General features: G+C 43.1%; 1 protein-coding gene across 1 annotated transcript; it reads left to right on the forward strand.

Annotated features, from left to right (window-relative positions):
• The first annotated feature begins 11605 nt into the window (after positions 1-11605).
• RASL11B (RAS like family 11 member B) lies at positions 11606-15300 on the forward strand. The gene is made up of 4 exons (XM_075849609.1): positions 11606-11930; positions 12591-12647; positions 13157-13233; positions 14037-15300. The coding sequence occupies exons 1-4, from the start codon at positions 11786-11788 to the stop codon at positions 14502-14504; spliced, it is 747 nt and encodes a 248-aa protein (XP_075705724.1). The 5' UTR covers positions 11606-11785; the 3' UTR covers positions 14505-15300.
• Positions 15301-18612: the final 3312 nt, after the last annotated feature.

The following is an 18612-nucleotide window of genomic DNA, read 5'->3' on the forward strand; positions in this document are numbered from 1 at the left end:
AAAGGGTCTGAATACTTATGTCAATGCGATATTTTCGTTTTTACTTTCCAATAAATTAGCAAAGATTCCTAACATTCTGATTTCACTTTGTCATTATGGGGTATTGAGTGCAGAATGATGGGGAAAAATTTTAATTTTTTTTTAATTTTAGCACAAGGCCTCAACATAACAAAATGTAAAAAAAAATCGAAAGGCTCTGAAGACTTTCCGAATGCATTGTGAAGTATACGCAGCATGATGGATTTTGAGATCACCAGTTTTATTATTTTCTGCGCACTTGAGTGCACCCTTTTCCTTATCAGTCATTCCAGGCTGGGAAGTGGCTGACTGCAATGTCTTTCAATAATGCTATAAGGACAGGACGTCTCACGTGTGTAGGAATATATCTTACTCTGTAATTACAACTTTATCTCATATATCCTCAGTTCTGATAACATTCTGCAAATATATACATTTCTGAGACTTATTAGTAGCCTGGGGCATATTATTGGCTCCAGATGCCTATTATTATAGGTAGCTGAGGCAACACATCATGCTAAACATTCTTGATTTATTTGTCTAAATAAAATTAAACTTATGTAAATTTTAACAATGCTATTCACCTTTTGTATATTAAATTCCCTGCAGCTGCTCTCCTAGCTGGCAGAATGCAAGAGCCGCTCATGGTGCCTGTATTCTGTCGAAAGAAACTGTGGTAATACTCTTGATGTCCATCAAAGAACAGCCTGCTGCTCTCACATTACAGCACACAGGCTCTGTACACAGCCACTGTATCCCGATGGCACCCTAAGAGCTCATAATACTACTAATATGGACTCTACTACAGCACCTATTGGGCCATCACCCAGTTCTCTCAAACTGAAAATCTGCTTAGTCTTGCAGTAAAATATCCCTACTCAAGTTTCACTTCATAACTAGGCAGAATTCTAAGAAACTCGGTGGCCATATTGGTTGTCGATAAAGGCTTTGCCTGGTCACAGATATCCCTTTTCCCCTTTGAACTGCGGCAGAAATCAACTGATCGCTGTGAGTCCTGGTCCAAAAACAGTTAATTTTGTCAGTAGAAGCCATAGTCATCCAGACATTTAGTATTACATTACAGCCAATCAGATGAATGGTGGTCTATGTAATACATGGACAGCTTGAGTCCATCAGAGCGGGAGCAACTTTTGTTCTGTGTTGTGGCTCATCGAGGGCAGTCCAGTAAGTATGTTGGATAGGATTTGTCTTCATGAGACAACCCCTTTATCTAACTCCAAACATCAGAGACTTAGGATAGACTTACACTGTGTTCAGTATTCATGCTTAGTAAGACCATTTAAAAATGATCCCACTGAACGTATGGTTAGATGAATGCAATGGTAAGTCTATACAGTTGCGTACCTCTGCCATTGGCTACAAAAAAAAAAAGTATATACTGTGCGGTATGCGTATTTTTGTATACAGTTGTATTAAAAACTGGAGTTAGGGGAAAAAGTATTCCAGTCAAATGTATGCCAACAGGACACCCTTTTGGCATGTTTTCCCATTAAACTCTGTGCTTAAGACAGTGTATATGTTGGGAATCAAGTTTTATATTTACTTTTCTTTTTTTAGTTGGAAATGCTTTATGGGCTAAGGCAGTGTTAATCCCCCCTCCCAGTATGTGAATATGGGGAATAAGGGGAACCTATTACCCTTTCTACGCTAATTTTCTAATGTTGAAAAAAGGGCTCAAAGGTCTCAATTTGCGTGGCAAATTGTGACTTTTGACAGTTTTAAAGCACCCTTGCCACTTTTGCAGAAAGGGGTGTGACTTACCAAAAAGGAGCGAAGTCACCGCGGCCCGTCAAATGTAATATAATTTGGCAAAGATTTTTCTCTGTGGGGCGTAGCAATGTAGATGCCTATGCTAGGCCCCGTACCTTGCCCTCCCAGATCGAACTACCATCCCCATTAGACTATCCGTGTTTGGACAATTAATAAAAAAAAAGTATGGTCATCTTACCACTCTTTTTCTCCCCTCGGGTCTCCTCAGCATGCCGCGGCTCGTCAACGTACTGATGGTGGGCAACATCAGGACCATTTATGAGCTGCAGTATGCTGAGGGGACCCGAAGGGGAGAAGAAGAGTGGTGAGTATACTTCTTTTTTATTTTTGTGTTGCATCTTACTCCATCCTTCTTTATATTAAGACTGGCCAGTCTTCATAAATTCCCCCAATGTGTCTAGAACTTCGACTTGTCCTGTATAATATCAGCGACTAACATGTCTAACATTGACCAAGATAGAGTACAGGCGGCCTACATTCCTGTGAGCCTTTTAACACGCTTTCTTTAGACACAACTGTTACTTCCACTAATAGTCACTGTACGTAGGTGAGGAGTTTTAGCACCTTCCGATCGAGAACAAGTTGTGAGGTGTGACCAGCAATAAAGTCCGGCTGACATGCCATTAAATGCAGGCTTGTGCTGCGGAACAAACTTCAGCAATGGAGTCAACTGTAAGAAGAAATTGACGCTGTCATTAAAGTGTAACACCAAACAGGCCTTATACCAGAGACTGGTCAGAAGATCTACAAGCTCCAGGCAAATCTATGGGAACATTGTTCTAGAGGGAAACGGATGCAATAAATAAAACAAGATTAATCCCTAAGTAGCCGGTAGGTAAAAATAACATTGTAGGACAAGTTCATTCACTGAATGAAGGCTTGTTACTCGAAAACCTAATGAAGGTTGCAGCTTACAGTAAAGTCACTATTCCGTACAATAAAATTATATAGCGCTGTGGGCAAAACCACAGACTGCGGGTCACAGCTGATCTTGGTATTTATATATCCACTGTTTATACATTAGACTTTATATCATGACCTGGGGTCATAGCCAAAGAGAAAGAAAAGTGACATTGTACATTGCACCTATATATACTTAAATAGTCTGATTTTATGAACTTGTGGATACAAATATATATTTAGTGGGCATGGGTGAAGTCTAGGTGATATACCCACTTGTTGCAGTGTCTTGGCCAAACATGTTGCAGTATTGGGACATTAGTCTGATTTAAGCTGGCCAAATTGTAAGCTTGAGATGGTTTTACGTGGTGAAATGGGTTGTCCAGTTTGGATCACCTCATCTAAGACTCTGGTCTTTCTGCAGATTATAGGGGTTCATGCTGCTAGGAGGCCACAAAATGATCTGTTATCTGCAGAAGGAACAAAGAATTGCAGGGTACCCATAGAAATCAATAGCCATCAATCATTTTCAATGGGCGCCTTTAACTTCTAGAGCGACGTTGGACACAGTTCTCGACTTCAGCTAATAAAGCTCCTTTTATTAGCTCTAGATCAGCAATTTGTAATGTGTGTATATCGATCCTGTACAGAGTGATATCACCATATACAGTGGCCACATTGTAGGTTAGGACATAGCTCAGAGTTATACTGTATAATGATTATATGAGTGCTAGATGCGGATAATGACAAAAATTCTGAATCTATTATATCCGATAAAAAAACAACACATACAGATCATGTAAATTGTAGCTATGAATAGATTGAGTTAGGCCAGAGCCTAACTCTACAGGGTGGTACCAGGCTGGGGGCTGCATTGGGTTGCACAACGTGTGTAAATCATTGAGTCTGCCAGTATTTCTAGTTATTTAAGACTAACATGCAAAGCAACTATACGACAGTCAAACACCGTAAGGCCACATGCACACCTCCATAGTTTTTTGTCTGTCTGCTATTTGCAATTTTTCGGATAGCACAGAGGCCAATTCATTTCTATCGAACCATACACACGACCGTGATGTTCATAGATCTGTGTGGGGGCCGCAAAAATTCAAGACAAGTCATTTTATGGTCCGAATTTGCGGCTGGACAAACTGGTGACATCGTTTTTGTTGCGGATCCGTGAATACTGATGACACAGATGCACTATGGAAGTTTTTTGCAGACAAATGGACTGCAATAGAGCCGTGGTTTTGCGGCCTGCAAAATCACTACGGTCGTGTACATTAGGCCTCAAAGCGAATAAAAATTGACACTGCCATGTTACAATTCTCTGATATTTCTATTGACTCCTATGGGGAGAAAGTTATGTAAATCAAATGACTAGGAAAGTCACATCCTGCAAGTCAAGTCATGTACCACTCTTGTGCCAGTCATTGTATGGCACTGGTTTTGGCTACGATCGAGATTTAGGGTATGTTCACACGCACTAATTACGGACGTAATTCTGGCGTTTTTGCTCCGAATTACGTCCGAAAATAGTGCCTCAATAGCGTTGACAAACATCTGCCCATTGAAAGCAATGGGCAGACGTTTGTTTGTTCACACGAGGCGTATATTTACGCGCCGCTGTCAAATGACGGCGCGTAAATAGACGCCCGCGTCAAAGAAGTGACCTGTCACTTCTTTGGGCGTAATTGGAGCCGTTACTCATTGACTCCAATGAATAGCAGCACCAATTACGTCCGTAATGGACGCGGCGTTCAAGCGCCTGCACATGCGGAAACATCCCCGTAATTTCAGCCGTTACGGACGCTGTCGTGTGAACATACCCTTACACAAAATGAGCTTTACAGAAAATAATCTAGGAGGCTGAATAAGGGGCTGTGGAGGCTGTGGAGGCTGAGGAGGCCTTCTTAAGGAGACACCTGTAAGGGCTGAAGTCAGTCTCCTGGCTGCCTGCTAGTAAACGCCTCGGGATAGGACTTATTGAGCAATTCATTACAGACAGGGACCAGCCTTAGTGACGGGGTGTGGGTAGTGGAGGTAACATGTGTAGGCATGACGGAGAGCTTGCTGATTGTAAAAAGAGGGCGGCCGGGACTGAACACTTAGCCCAGACATGAATGACTTGTTACTTGCAGTAATACATTATATGTACATACTTCCAAAATATGTAACGCCCAATAATATCTAGACTAACGTGAATAACGTCCGTGTGCTGCGCAGAGAAATCACGCTCAACACAAGGACCCATTGATTTCAATGGAGCCGTTCACACATGCAGGAGTTTTCACGCATCGTGTGTCCGTTGCGTAAAACTCACTGCATGTCCTGTATTGGTGTGTTTTTCATGCACCTATTGCCCATTGAAGTCAATGGGTGCGTGAAAATCATGCACACGGATGCACATCTGTGTGCAGTGCGTGATTTATGCATCAATTCAATTGAAGATAAAAAAAATTAAAAAAGATGTGCTTTGCGAGTGTGTGAATAACGCATGCCCTCGCAAAGCACACTGATGCATAACGGACCAGATCCACGATCGTTTTTCACGCGCGTGAATCTGATACACTCGTGTGAATGTAGCCTTACAGTCGCAGGCAAGGTCAGTCAATACAAAACAGTTAACAGTTATTGCAAAACAGTTACCTAAAATGTCCATTGTGCATAATAATACCAAGTTTATTTAAATAAATGACACTGGTTTGAAGATACTTTAGCAATATTATTAGGAAATTGCAAACACAGCAATTCCATAATAAAATACTATTTAACTTTTTGGAGCGATCCAAAAGTAATCTTCAGGCAGTGGTTTTCATAGAGGGTATCATGGCAAACATAAAAATTAGGCACTTTTCAGGTGCTGCTGGACACTGTCACACTCCTTAGTGTCCGGGTCATGAGGTCCTGATGCCCCCATCCCATTTTCATGACTTTAGTACGTTTTCCACCTCCTCGTTTGCTAACATTGCGGTCCCTGTGGAAACCACAACACTGTGCAGGTTCTCACCATACATTAAAATAGGAACAAGACCAACCTGGAATAGACCCCCCTCTCTCCGGAGCTCCATAGCAGTTTTATGCACTTTTCTTAAAGAGACTCTGTCCCCACATTATAAGTGCCCTATCTCATACATAAGGAGATGGGCGCTATAATGTAGGTGACAGTAAGGGTATGTGCACACACACTAATTACGTCCGTAATTAACGGACGTATTTCGGCCGCAAGTCCCGGACCGAACACAGTGCAGGGAGCCGGGCTCATAGCATCATACTTATGTACGATGCTAGGAGTCCCTGCCTCGCTGCAGGACAACTATCCCGTACTGTAATCATGTTTTCAGTACGGGACAGTTGTCCTGCAGCGAGGCAGGGACTCCTAGCATCGTACATAAGTATGATGCTAGGAGCCCGGCTCCCTGCACTGTGTTCGGTCCGGTACTTGCGGCCGAAATACGTCCGTCAATTACGGACGTAATTAGTGTGTGTACAGAGGAGTGTATGACGCTGACCAATCAGTGACCAATCGGCGTCATGCACTCCTCTCCATTCATTTACACAGCGCATAGGGATCCTACTAGATCCTTATGTGCTGTCTTATACTAACACATTAACAATACTGAAGTGTTTAGACAGTGAATAGACATTCCACGGGATGTCTATTCACAATCTCTGCACTTCGTTACTGTTTCTGTGGTAGTTACAGCAAAGGAAGCGTGATCTCGTTGTAACCTGTCATTTACAGCGAGATCTCGCGAGATCACGCTTCCTCTGCTGTAACTACCACAGACAGAGTAATAAAGAACAGCTTTATATAATGGACAGTCAAGCTCTTTCTTCATCAATAGTAACTTTAAGGCTATGTTCACACAGGACGGATACGCTGCGTAATAGCACACAACATATCTGTCCTCAAATCCGCAGAGAATTCCACCCAAATTGTGGCGCAGCATTTTGGGAAAAATCTTCGCTGTGGAAAACAGTAGTTGAAAATAAAAAAAAGTTCATACTTACCCCCAGGGCATTGTCATAGCGACGCGTCCCTCTGTTCTCCATGCAATTTTCCCTCCTGGGATGACGCTGCAGTCCATGTGACAAGCCTGCAGCAGTCACATGAGATGAAACATCATCCTAGGAGGCCACCCTGGACGGGGGAACGAAGAAAGCGTCACTATGCGAATTCCCGGAAGTATTAACGTTTTGATTAATTTAAAAAAAAAGTGTTTTTTTTTCTCATTTGTGATTTTCATGGCAAAATCACAACTCTTACAATTTGTTGCGCGTTTTACCTACCCATTAAATCTAATGGGGAAAACCCACGACAGAGGATCATAATTTGACATGCTGCGGATTTTTTTTAAAAACGCATCGAAGGTCAATTTATGAGCGTTACGTGTGAACATACCCTAATGGTGGGGACTCTGGTAAATTGTGAAATTGTGGTGCTACGTGGTAGGGACTTAATCCATTAATTGTAAAGATAAATAAAACCACTGAACTCATTCCATTGCACATAAAACATCTTTTCCTTGATCAAACAAATTAAAAATCATTTACGTGCTGTGGTCTTCTCTTTCTCCACGTCTCCATTATGTTTGAGTGATGGCCCCCATTAATTAGTGCGTACTGTTGTGCACCTGTCTCCGTACGCTGTACTGTATTTTCAGTTTTTATGCATTATCATGTGCCAGTAACGAAACGCTCTGTATGTGGATTTTACGGTAACTGGCGGCATTGTTATCATTATATCTGATAAGTGCCAAGTCTAAAAATAAGTAGGATGAGAAGGAGCGCAGAATGTGACAAATTGTCAGCTTCAATTCATATGAACTAAACTGTTACCTCAATTATATTCATTAAATTACAATCCCAGAGAACTGTTCATTATGTACATGGATCTTCATAATGGATCCTAATAACTCATTCATAACAGGCAACAGGTAACTGAACATTCTCCGGACTGCGGTATCCTGTGTAAAGCTATGAACTGTACAGGTGGAGAGGTGGCTAGTCGTGTATAAGTACAAGGTTCGGAGTTGAGAGATCACCAAGGAGCACATAACATGCCTCTAATGATGACAGCAAAATAATCACACATTGAATAGGCCACAATGCAGCTCATCTGCAGCCCCAAGCTGACCACCAGCTAGGACTACTCCACCCATCAGGAGCTTAAAAGCAGTTCTTGAATCTTAAAGTGTAACTATTGGCTATACTTTTATAAAACGTTTGACATGTCATAATGAAATGTCAGAAGTTTTGATCAGTGGGGGTTCCGAGCGCTGAGACCCCCACTGGTTGATAAAACAAAGCGAAAGAAACGCTCAGGTGAGCGCTGTGCCGCTTGGTTTCTCATCGGCTTTGTTTGGAGCGGTGTTCCGCTTGGTTTCTCATCGGCTTTGTTTGGAGCGCTGTGCCGCTTGGTTTCTCATCGGCTTTGTTTGGAGCGGTGTGCCGCTTGGTTTCTCATCGGCTTTGTTTGGAGCGGTGTGCCGCTTGGTTTCTCATCGGCTTTGTTTGGAGCGGTGTGCCGCTTGGTTTCTCATCGGCTTTGTTTGGAGCGGTGTGCCGCTTGGTTTCTCATCGGCTTTGTTTGGAGCGGTGTTCCGCTTGGTTTCTCATCGGCTTTGTTTGGAGCGCTGTGCCGCTTGGTTTCTCATCGGCTTTGTTTGGAGCGGTGTGCCGCTTGGTTTCTCATCGGCTTTGTTTGGAGCGGTGTGCCGCTTGGTTTCTCATCGGCTTTGTTTGGAGCGGTGTGCCGCTTGGTTTCTCATCGGCTTTGTTTGGAGCGGTGTGCCGCTTGGTTTCTCATCGGCTTTGTTTGGAGCGGTGTGCCGCTTTGTTTCTCATCGGCTTTGTTTGGAGCGGTGTGCCGCTTGGTTTCTCATCGGCTTTGTTTGGAGCGGTGTGCCGCTTGGTTTCTCATCGGCTTTGTTTGGAGCGGTGTGCCGCTTGGTTTCTCATCGGCTTTGTTTGGAGCGGTGTGCCGCTTTGTTTCTCATCGGCTTTGCTTGGAGCGGTGTGCCGCTTGGTTTCTCATCGGCTTTGTTTGGAGCGGTGTGCCGCTTGGTTTCTCATCGGCTTTGTTTGGAGCGGTGTGCCGCTTGGTTTCTCATCGGCTTTGTTTGGAGCGGTGTGCCGCTTGGTTTCTCATCGGCTTTGTTTGGAGCGGTGCGCCGCTTGGTTTCTCATCGGCTTTGTTTGGAGCGGTGTGCCGCTTGGTTTCTCATCGGCTTTGTTTGGAGCGGTGTGCCGCTTGGTTTCTCATCGGCTTTGTTTGGAGCGGTGTGCCGCTTAGTTTCTCATCGGCTTTGTTTGGAGCGGTGTGCCGCTTGGTTTCTCATCGGCTTTGTTTGGAGCGGTGTGCCGCTTGGTTTCTCATCGGCTTTGTTTGGAGCGGTGTGCCGCTTGGTTTCTCATCGGCTTTGTTTGGAGCGGTGTGCCGCTTGGTTTCTCATCGGCTTTGTTTGGAGCGGAGTGCGGACTCCTTATTGACTTTCTATTGAGCCTGAGGAAAGCCGATCAGAAACGAAACGCCGCTTTGTTTTAGAGATCGTTGGGGTCTCAGTGCTCGTCCCCTCACTGATCAAAACTTCTGATAAGCCACTATGACATGTCAAAGGTTTTATCAAAGTTTAGTTAGACTTTTAAGAATGTTTTCAGTCTATTGTTAGTAAAGCTTTATCACGGTATAATGGAAGGTTAGAGAACTTTCTCATATACCTTGTGTTTCAATTTCTTTCTGGTTTTCAAGCTCTCTGCATCGAAGATTCGTGTTTACATTCGGAGACAGAACATTTTCTTGACCTAGTCTCACACAACTGTAGGTAAGAGCTGTCAGTCTCAGGAGAAACATGTTTTTCTATCCCAAGCCAAACACAGGGGTGGCTACAAAAGAGAGTCCATCGTTTATACTTATTTTTATTTTTGGATCTACTCCTGGCTTTCTCATTCCCTGACATCAAATAGAGATTTTGAAAACGATGAAGAGTTGCATTTACAAAGTGGTACATATACAAATACTGGCGTATTTCCAAGTGGTACGCCAGTATGTGATTACAGAGTAACGTGAGCCATATTACTCAAGACTTGAAGTCTACATTCAGTCCTATGGAAAGCCACAGATCACACTTGGTGACAGAATAGCACATTGTGCAAAGTTACAAAGATAGATAGATAGATAGATAGATAGATAGATAGATAGATAGATAGATAGATAGATAGATAGATAGATAGATAGATAGATAGATAGATAGATAGATAGATAGATAGAGATATAGATAGAGAGATAGAGAGATAGATAGATAGATAGATAGATAGATAGATAGATAGATAGATAGATAGATAGATAGATAGATAGATAGATAGATAGATAGATAGATAGATAGATAGATAGATAGATAGATCCCCAACTGCACCAGTATTTTAGTAATCTATCAGCCAAGCTGGCCATATGTTTTTACATGGTTTGACGGGTATAAAAAGGCAGTTTTGTGTGACAGAAATCTCGTCCAGTTATAAGAACTTTCCTTTTGTGCTGGTGATTATTGTGAAAATTGTGACATGTAAATAATCACTCTTATGGTGAGGTGTAAGTGGTGAGACCGTGATTATTTCCTCTTCAAAAGAGTTAATGAATGATATGTGAAAGGATTTCTGATGATAATCTTCTAAGCAAAAACATTAGTATCTCTGATCAGTGGTAAAAGTGTTTTCCCATGTAAATATTCTGTCCTAATCTCTCAAGGATCCTTTGGGTGAAGATTCTGTAATGGTGACATAGCACATTGCTACCACTAGATGGTACATTGAGCCTCTCTCTGTCACTAAATCTCTTCAAAAAGGAATATTTGATGGATAAGTAAATACAAAGGAACCGACGGCAAAAACATTACATGGAAATACACCGCCAGCACACACAGCACTCTGCCCTCTAGTGGTGGTGAAGAAGGTGACATCAAAATTGTGGGTGCTCCTCTCATCAGGCAGGCTGACATCCAAACCCGGATTTATAGAGAATAATGGCACAAAAAAGAGAGCGGCAGTGGGCATTATGTAAAAATGAAAAGGTATTCTCACCCATGGTGAAAAGGCGACGATTTGACCCTACCATAGAGTCATTTTTTCTCTTGAAAATGACTCTTACTGGAGTGCCGCTCTTTTTTGTGCCATTATTCAATATATATACAGTAGATATGGAAGAAGATGGGGGGGGCGGGGGGGGGGGGTCTGGACGGAGAAACGCCACATCTATCATTTCTACATTGTTTATAATGGGCATACTAATGTTTTTCAAAAGAGACAAGGCAGCACATCCAAAATAAAGAGAACGGTGAGTCCTGCACCCATCTATCTCTGAATCCGGTGCTGTGGTATTTTTTATTTTGTGATACTAATCTTTTTGGGGCACAGGCAGATGTAAGTTGTAGTAAAAGGAGGGAACTGATAAAAACGCCATACAGGTGTGAACAGGGTCATATACTCAGAAGCTACCATTACTGTAAATGTTATTCTCATAGTTCATACTAATAATAGGGTGTTTATACTGCCAGGTATTTCTCATATAAAGTAAGGATGTTATTAATAATAATATTATATACTAGTGACTATTACATGGTTGATAGCCAGCCTCACATACTATCATGTAATCCGGGATTGATTTCTAGTGGTCAGTCTCAGAACTACAACTCCCAGCATAGGAACATAACAACAATCAGCGACATGTCCCCACTGACAGCGTGCGCCACAACACAGCAGCATCATAACAGGAGCAGACGGCGCCTCCTGATAGGGTGGAGGGGAGAAGGGGCGGGATCCCTCCTGTCTGCTCTGCCTTGTGATAGGTTGTAAAGATAGAAGGGGCGGTGCCACCTCCTGACTGCTCTGCATCAAAACAGCAGGCGCTGCTCTCTGCTCCTCACAAGCTCCAGGAGTCTGACCGCCTGATACGCAGCAGTCCCGGGGAATAAGCAGGAGCTGCAGCCGTACACTGCTATATACAGGCAGACAGCTAGCTATATACAGGCAGCGCTGCTGTGTTCTCTTCATCTCCACTTATTAACCGTTATCTGGAGCCATGCGCCTCATCCAGAACATGTGCACCATCAGTGAATGCCCCCCTGCCACCAGCGCTGAGTTTGCGGGCACCAGCAATGGTCCGGGGGGCAGCAGCAGGGTAATCAAAATCGCTGTGGTAGGAGCTAGTGGAGTTGGCAAGACAGGTGAGTCTTATTGTGGTTACTGTCTCTTTAAAGCACATCAATTCGTATACTATAGGGTCTATTTATAGTAACATTTACTGTTATTTGTGTATCGCATGTAGCAGAGCTGAATATGTCTGCAGTCCCATGTAACCCCCAAATAACACATTCTAACTAGAAATGATCCAATTGATTTGCCTGAATATGATGGTTTCACAAGTTGATTCGTGATTCGCCTACAATTGAATTTAGTGGGAACATCATTTTGACATGTTTGAAGTTTCCCTAAAAAAAATAATCCCATTCTATTCTTTGGGGTGGTGGATTAGACAGATCATTCCTCCATCTAGATATTAGGAATTGTTACATTTAACAAACTCCTCTCTGCTACATCTGTATATTCTATTCTCTTTATACTAAATACTGATCATGTGCCTGATAATCCATGCAGAGAGTGTCTCACGTGTATTAAATTGTGCATCAACGTGCACCATCTGTATCTATTGCGGTATAGGTGAAACTTGTTTGTTGCTGGTTTTGGTGGCAGCTCTCTGAAGGGCATTGTAATGTAAATACACTGGGTGACATCACTGCCAGCTGCCACCCTAGTCAAGTGCCATGTCTTATAATAGCGTTTTGTGTGCAGCTTTCTAATCCCGTCTTTCCTCTTTCTCCTTGCAGCTCTGGTTGTCCGATTTCTCACCAAACGTTTTATTGGCGACTATGAAAGGAACGCAGGTAAGAAAATCTCAAGTACTAAAATCTGCACGAATAAATATTCTCCAAGTACGATGTAGTAATAGAGCGCTGCATAGTGACGGCGATTGTGTCCATTGTATATAGATCACGGCATTGTATATAGATCTCGGCATTGTATATAGATCTCGGCATTGTATATAGATCTCGGCACTGTATTTAGATCTCGGCACTGTATTTAGATCTCGGCACTGTATTTAGATCTCGGCACTGTATTTAGATGTCGGCACTGTATTTAGATGTCGGCACTGTATTTAGATGTCGGCACTGTATTTAGATGTCGGCACTGTAAATAGATGTCGGCACTGTATATAGATCTCGGCATTGTATATAGATCTCGGCACTGTATTTAGATGTCGGCACTGTATTTAGATGTCGGCACTGTATATAGATCTCGGCATTGTATATAGATCTCGGCACTGTATATAGATCTCGGCATTGTATATAGATCTCGGAGCCTTCTCTGATGAATGGTCTCATTGTTTTCGCAGGAAACCTGTACAGCAGACAAGTCCAGATAGATGGAATGACTTTGGCTATCCAGGTGCAGGACACTCCAGGTGTGCAGGTAAATCCATTCTCCGTCTCGTACACGACTTCAGACAAATGTCTTAGCAGGGCGCCAAGTTTATATTGTCTGTTTTCTTTATTATTATGGGTGACCCTGTACAGAAGTTCCACAATGTTTTAGAAAGATCCAGACTTTATTTAGAATAGTCCGTTCTATACAGATGCAGCAGAGCTGAGTTGTTGTTGTTTTTTTAAAATTTGGCACAACTCATTGTGACATTACCGTATTAATGATGTCGTTTGACATAGGACTGCACTGTCTTGACTCAGAAAGTCATCACAATGCAGAAAAGGCTAAATGGCACGCTCACCTCTGCTACATCTGTAGAGGACTGAACTTTTGAACTGTGTCCAAATGGTCTGGCACTATGGGGAGGTATAGGCTCGTTTCCCTCCCGTTCTGTCTAGTAAGTGCTTGTCTAGTCCTAGTAGTCGGGATTGGGCAGCTGTCCAGATGGAAATGCTTCCAGCTTCTATCTTCTTACTTTCCAGACTCTCTGTCTAGCCAGCTCATTTCCCCTTCTGCCCCACTACAAAGTCTTTCCCTGCTCCTCGCGGTACATTCCTCCTGAGACTAGACCCCGCCACTGGATCTGATTCCAGATTCTGCAGCTGCATCAACATACATTAGGTTATGAAGGAGCGGGCAGATTGATATCGCAGACATTACATCTAGGGTTAAGTGTTTTCTGGAACTTGTGTCTTGGTGCGAAGCTGGAAAATCCGTCTTCCCTGTAAATTGTTTTAACATAAGATTTGGAATCACTTCATCTTCATCATCTTCTTCTTCTTCTTCCTCAGCTGCATGAGCAGAGACTGGAGTGCAATGAGCAGTTGAACAGATCTATCAGATGGGCAGATGCCGTTGTCATCGTCTTCTCCATCACCGACTGTAAGAGCTACGAGCTTCTCAACCACCTCCACCAGCACGTGCGCCAGCTGCACCCCGACAACCGAGTTCCCATAGTCATGGTCGCCAACAAAGCGGACCTTCTGCACCACAAGCAGGTTGAACCACAGCACGGCCTTCAGCTGGCCAACATGCTGGGCTGCACTTTCTATGAAGTCAGCGTCAGTGAGAATTATATAGACGTCTACAATGCATTTCAAGTACTTTGTAAAGAGATCAGCAAACATCAAACCACCAGCACACCCGAGAAAAGGAAAAATTCTCTCATCCCTCGGCCCAAATCTCCAAACATGCAGGACTTGAAGAGACGCTTTAAGCAGGTCCTGTCCGCAAAAGTGAGGACCGCTACCTCTGTTTGAAGGGACGCGTTTCGCAGCTGTTCTTTCTGTTCTTCCAAACAAGAGAGCTTGTGAGGTTGTAGTCGTGGATTATGTTTGACATTGCCGGCTGAGAGGAGGCGCGGGAGTGAGGTGAAGGGTTCCAAAGAACCATTTTATGCAGCACAGAGGAGTAAAGCCGATGGGAGAAGTGGCAAAGAAAAATGTTTCAGACAGGTGATTGGTTGGAATTGTGTGGTCACCTAAGATATGGGGAAATAGGAATGGACACATTTGTGGACTCCGCGGTGGATTCACACTAAATACTATGGGTGAAAGTTGGAGAATGTTTTTGAAGTAGCAGACATCCCCATGTTTGGTTCTTCTTTTCCCACGGTATACATTGTACTTCCACGCCATGACTTGTATGATATTATTGAGTTGATAGAAGTTACTTTCTATATGCACATATAATAGAGGAGATGATAGGAGTGGTTGTGGCTCATAATACGACTCTCATAAGTCTGTGTATTCACGTGACATCCCATGCAGGGTCTATCATCAAGCGTTGTATAAATGTTCTTTGTATCTGCACTTACTGTGGTAAACCTGATGAGGTGCTTAATCCTGCAGACATTAGGGGGCGCTGGTTCCAGATCTGAATTTAAAGAGACACACACATGATGAGCAAATGTTTAAGTCTCTTACTTCTAGCCTGTGAACATCCGGCTAAGACTTGTATCAATTGCACTTTAAAAGCCAACCGTGCTTTTTGCTTTGTAAATTGTAACTTATTTATTTTTGTGTACAAATAAATGCCTATGAGGCTGACTTTTTATCCACGTTTACTTGTTTTTCATTGTTTAAAACGGCCACTAAAATGTATCCGGGTGCAAAGACCTACAACATTCAGAACAGCGATTTACAGCAAGTCACCGTTCATGTGACACCATGTAAGTGGTATATCTAACTAATCTATATTCTACGATCCTGCACACTAGATGAATACGATCTCTCCGGCGATCACCTATAGGTGCGAGGTAGATCAGTACCTTTTCATGAAGCTATTAGAAATAAAGTTTGTTACATTTGCATTAGAACCACAATGTAAACAGAGAGCCATGATAGAATATATTGTCTATACATCGCATGGGGATTGCACAAGAGTGGAAAGTCTGGAGTTGGACAATGTAACTCACAAGTTGAGTCTGCAGAAGATAATGTAAATGTTTTGTGACTAAAGTCATATTAGATTTCCATAATAAATTACTAGTCCTACATAGCGAAAGTCAACGGCACCCTCCACATTATACAACCCCCAGAGCATTTAAACGGATGTAATAAAGTTTGTTCATTCTGGGCCTCCAAGGCCATCATTCCCAGGAGTTTACTGCACTGACCGCAACCATGGGACGACCGCGACAGACCCTGACCACAGGTTATGTACCAATGACCCGTCACCTCATTACATGTAGTGGATACCACTTTGCCATTCTATGAGCCTGTGCTTCTCTTATAACGTCAGACCATGCCATCAAGTCAGAGGAAGGAAGTCCCAAACTTACTTATCTATTGTCCTGTAAAGACCAGAGTGCTTGTAAAGGCATCATGAAGTCTATGATATGACTAGTCATGTACCCAGCTGTATATATACATACATACATATATATATATATATAGGATCGACCCTATGAACAATAATTTGGTATTAATAAAACAGGGCAGGGGTTACTGTGAGTCTACATCTTTGTGGTGGGCTGGAATGCAGACACATCATTTAACAATTATACAAAACATGATGAATGAGAACGACGTCCAGTAATCAATATAGTTTAAGGCCTTTGTGGTAACATCTGTGCAGCAGGTGTTTCCTCCAAGTGGCTGCACAAGGCCTAGCGCATTGCGTGCCGTCCGACATGTAGCAGAGTTCAGCGCTCGCCTTTGATGAAGTAACCCTGAAACACTCAAGATGTTGCTTCAAACAATTTCAGATCCGCACGTCGCATGACCTGCCGCAACGGCTGCACATTCATAGACAGTAAGAGCGTATACACACGCATAGGCGAGGAGCGTTATATATAAATATATCGGTGTGTGTGACATTGATTTTATATAACTAAACCTTTCATTAGTTACCCAAATATTTATGGGTTCTCTAGGACTAATAATCACATTTTTTGTTAAGGGGGTTGTCTCAACTGGACAGCCTTGTTCCATATGCCCAGTTAGGACATATGAACATCATAGGGGGGGCATCTATGAGCCAAGGTGAAAAGCAGCAGCTCTGACAGACCTAGCACCCCATGTGTTACATAGACGTCCGTTTATTAGAATGACCATATATCAAATTAATGGCCACTGACGGAAACTTTCCCCAACAAATTCAACTGTTTGCTGGGTGGTCTCAGGAGCCTGATAAGTTGACCACCGCGGCAGTTCTCATACTAAATGGGTTGTCTATGAGGGGACAGACCCTTTAAGTGGGTGACTTTGCAATATACTGCGTGTAAAAATGTAGTCCCCAAGAACAGACCAATGGGATTATTGCACCCGGCACATCTCTGCATACATCGAGCTTGTTCACAAATGAGGAACGAACATCTTAGGACTTCTTAACATGGCTTGATTTTTGGGCTGTGTTGGGTCCGTTTATATCTTGACAAAAAAAGGCAGCAGATCCCATCAGAGGAAAACTGGGAGCCAGAAGAAAATGTTTTCATGTTTCCTCTGATGGGATCTGCTACCATTTCTAGCAAGAAAATACAGACCTAACACAGCCCAAAATACAGCCATGTGACTGTCCAAAGTCCGCGTTATTTTCCTCAGCACTTCAAGATCTTTGCTTGCTTGGAATAACTGGAATATATTAGTTTACATCCAGAGGCTGATCTCAGCTGACAGGTTAATGTAAATGTAACCTACAGCACAAATCTCTCACATGTCCTCATAGTTTGCTACAATGAATCAGTGTTAGGCCGTATTTACACGAACGTGTTAAACTTCCATGGGACGGCCGTTGAAACAGCGGCCGTCCCACGGACCTATGTAATTCAATGTGGCCGTTCACACAGCCGTTGTTTCAACGGACCGTGCGAAGGGTCCGTGGGAATATAGGAGATGTCCGTTCTTTTGACGCATCCCTCCATGGACTCTCAACTATGGGGGATGCGAGACATTGCGTCCCGCAGCGCTGATCACGGATGCACCTCGGACGTGAAAAATGGCAGTGTTTCATGTCCTAGATGCGCAGCGCTCGTGTGAATCAGGCCTCAGAGAGATGTATCAGCCTAGTGCACAGAGGAATGCACAGGATTGTCCTCACCTCTCAGCTGTGAAAAGTATTAGGCGTGTATGGACATCAACCATGATTGTACTCCTTTAGGCCTGATTTACACGAGCGTGTGCGTTTTGCGCACGCAAAAAACGTGGCGTTTTGCGTACGCAAAAGGCACTTAACAGCTCCGTGTGTCATCAGTGTATGATGCGCGGCTGCGTGATTTTCGCGCAGCCGCCATCATTATGACACTCCGTTTGAATGTTTGTAAACAGAAAAGCACGTGGTGCTTTTCTGTTTACATTCAGAGTTTGACAGCTGTTGCGCGAACCACGCAGTTCGCACGGTAGTGCTTCCATGCGGCATGCGTGGTTTTCACGCACCCATTGACTTCAATGGGTGCGGGATGCACGAACAGCGCACAAAGAAAGGACATGTCGTGAGTTTTACGCAACGCACTCGCGCTGCGCAAAATTCACGCACTGACTGCACTGCCCCATAGACTAATATATGTGAAAAGCACGCGTGTCACACGCGTGTATATTACGCTCGTGTAAATGATGCCTAACTGAGAGCAAACAGAGATCTTCAAAATGAGGAGTGAGGAATTGAAATATATTGGGATAAATTTCTTAAGACTGGTGTTTCATACGCCAGTCTTATTCTATAGAGCGCTAGAGGGAATAATGAATTTCCCCACAAGGATTTTGCAACAATTGTTTACATAAAAACATTTTTTTCGCTTTTTCTAGTTGTAACAAGGATTTGATCCTAACCAGAGGAAAAATATTAGGTTAAGTTTACACACCGTGTAAAATATACACCGAGGAGCAAGATAAAAGTCTGCATCAAAATCCATGATAACATCCACATATG

The sequence above is a fragment of the Rhinoderma darwinii genome, chromosome 1 (genome assembly GCF_050947455.1).
Source record: "Rhinoderma darwinii isolate aRhiDar2 chromosome 1, aRhiDar2.hap1, whole genome shotgun sequence".
NCBI classification, from domain to species: domain Eukaryota; kingdom Metazoa; phylum Chordata; class Amphibia; order Anura; family Rhinodermatidae; genus Rhinoderma; species Rhinoderma darwinii.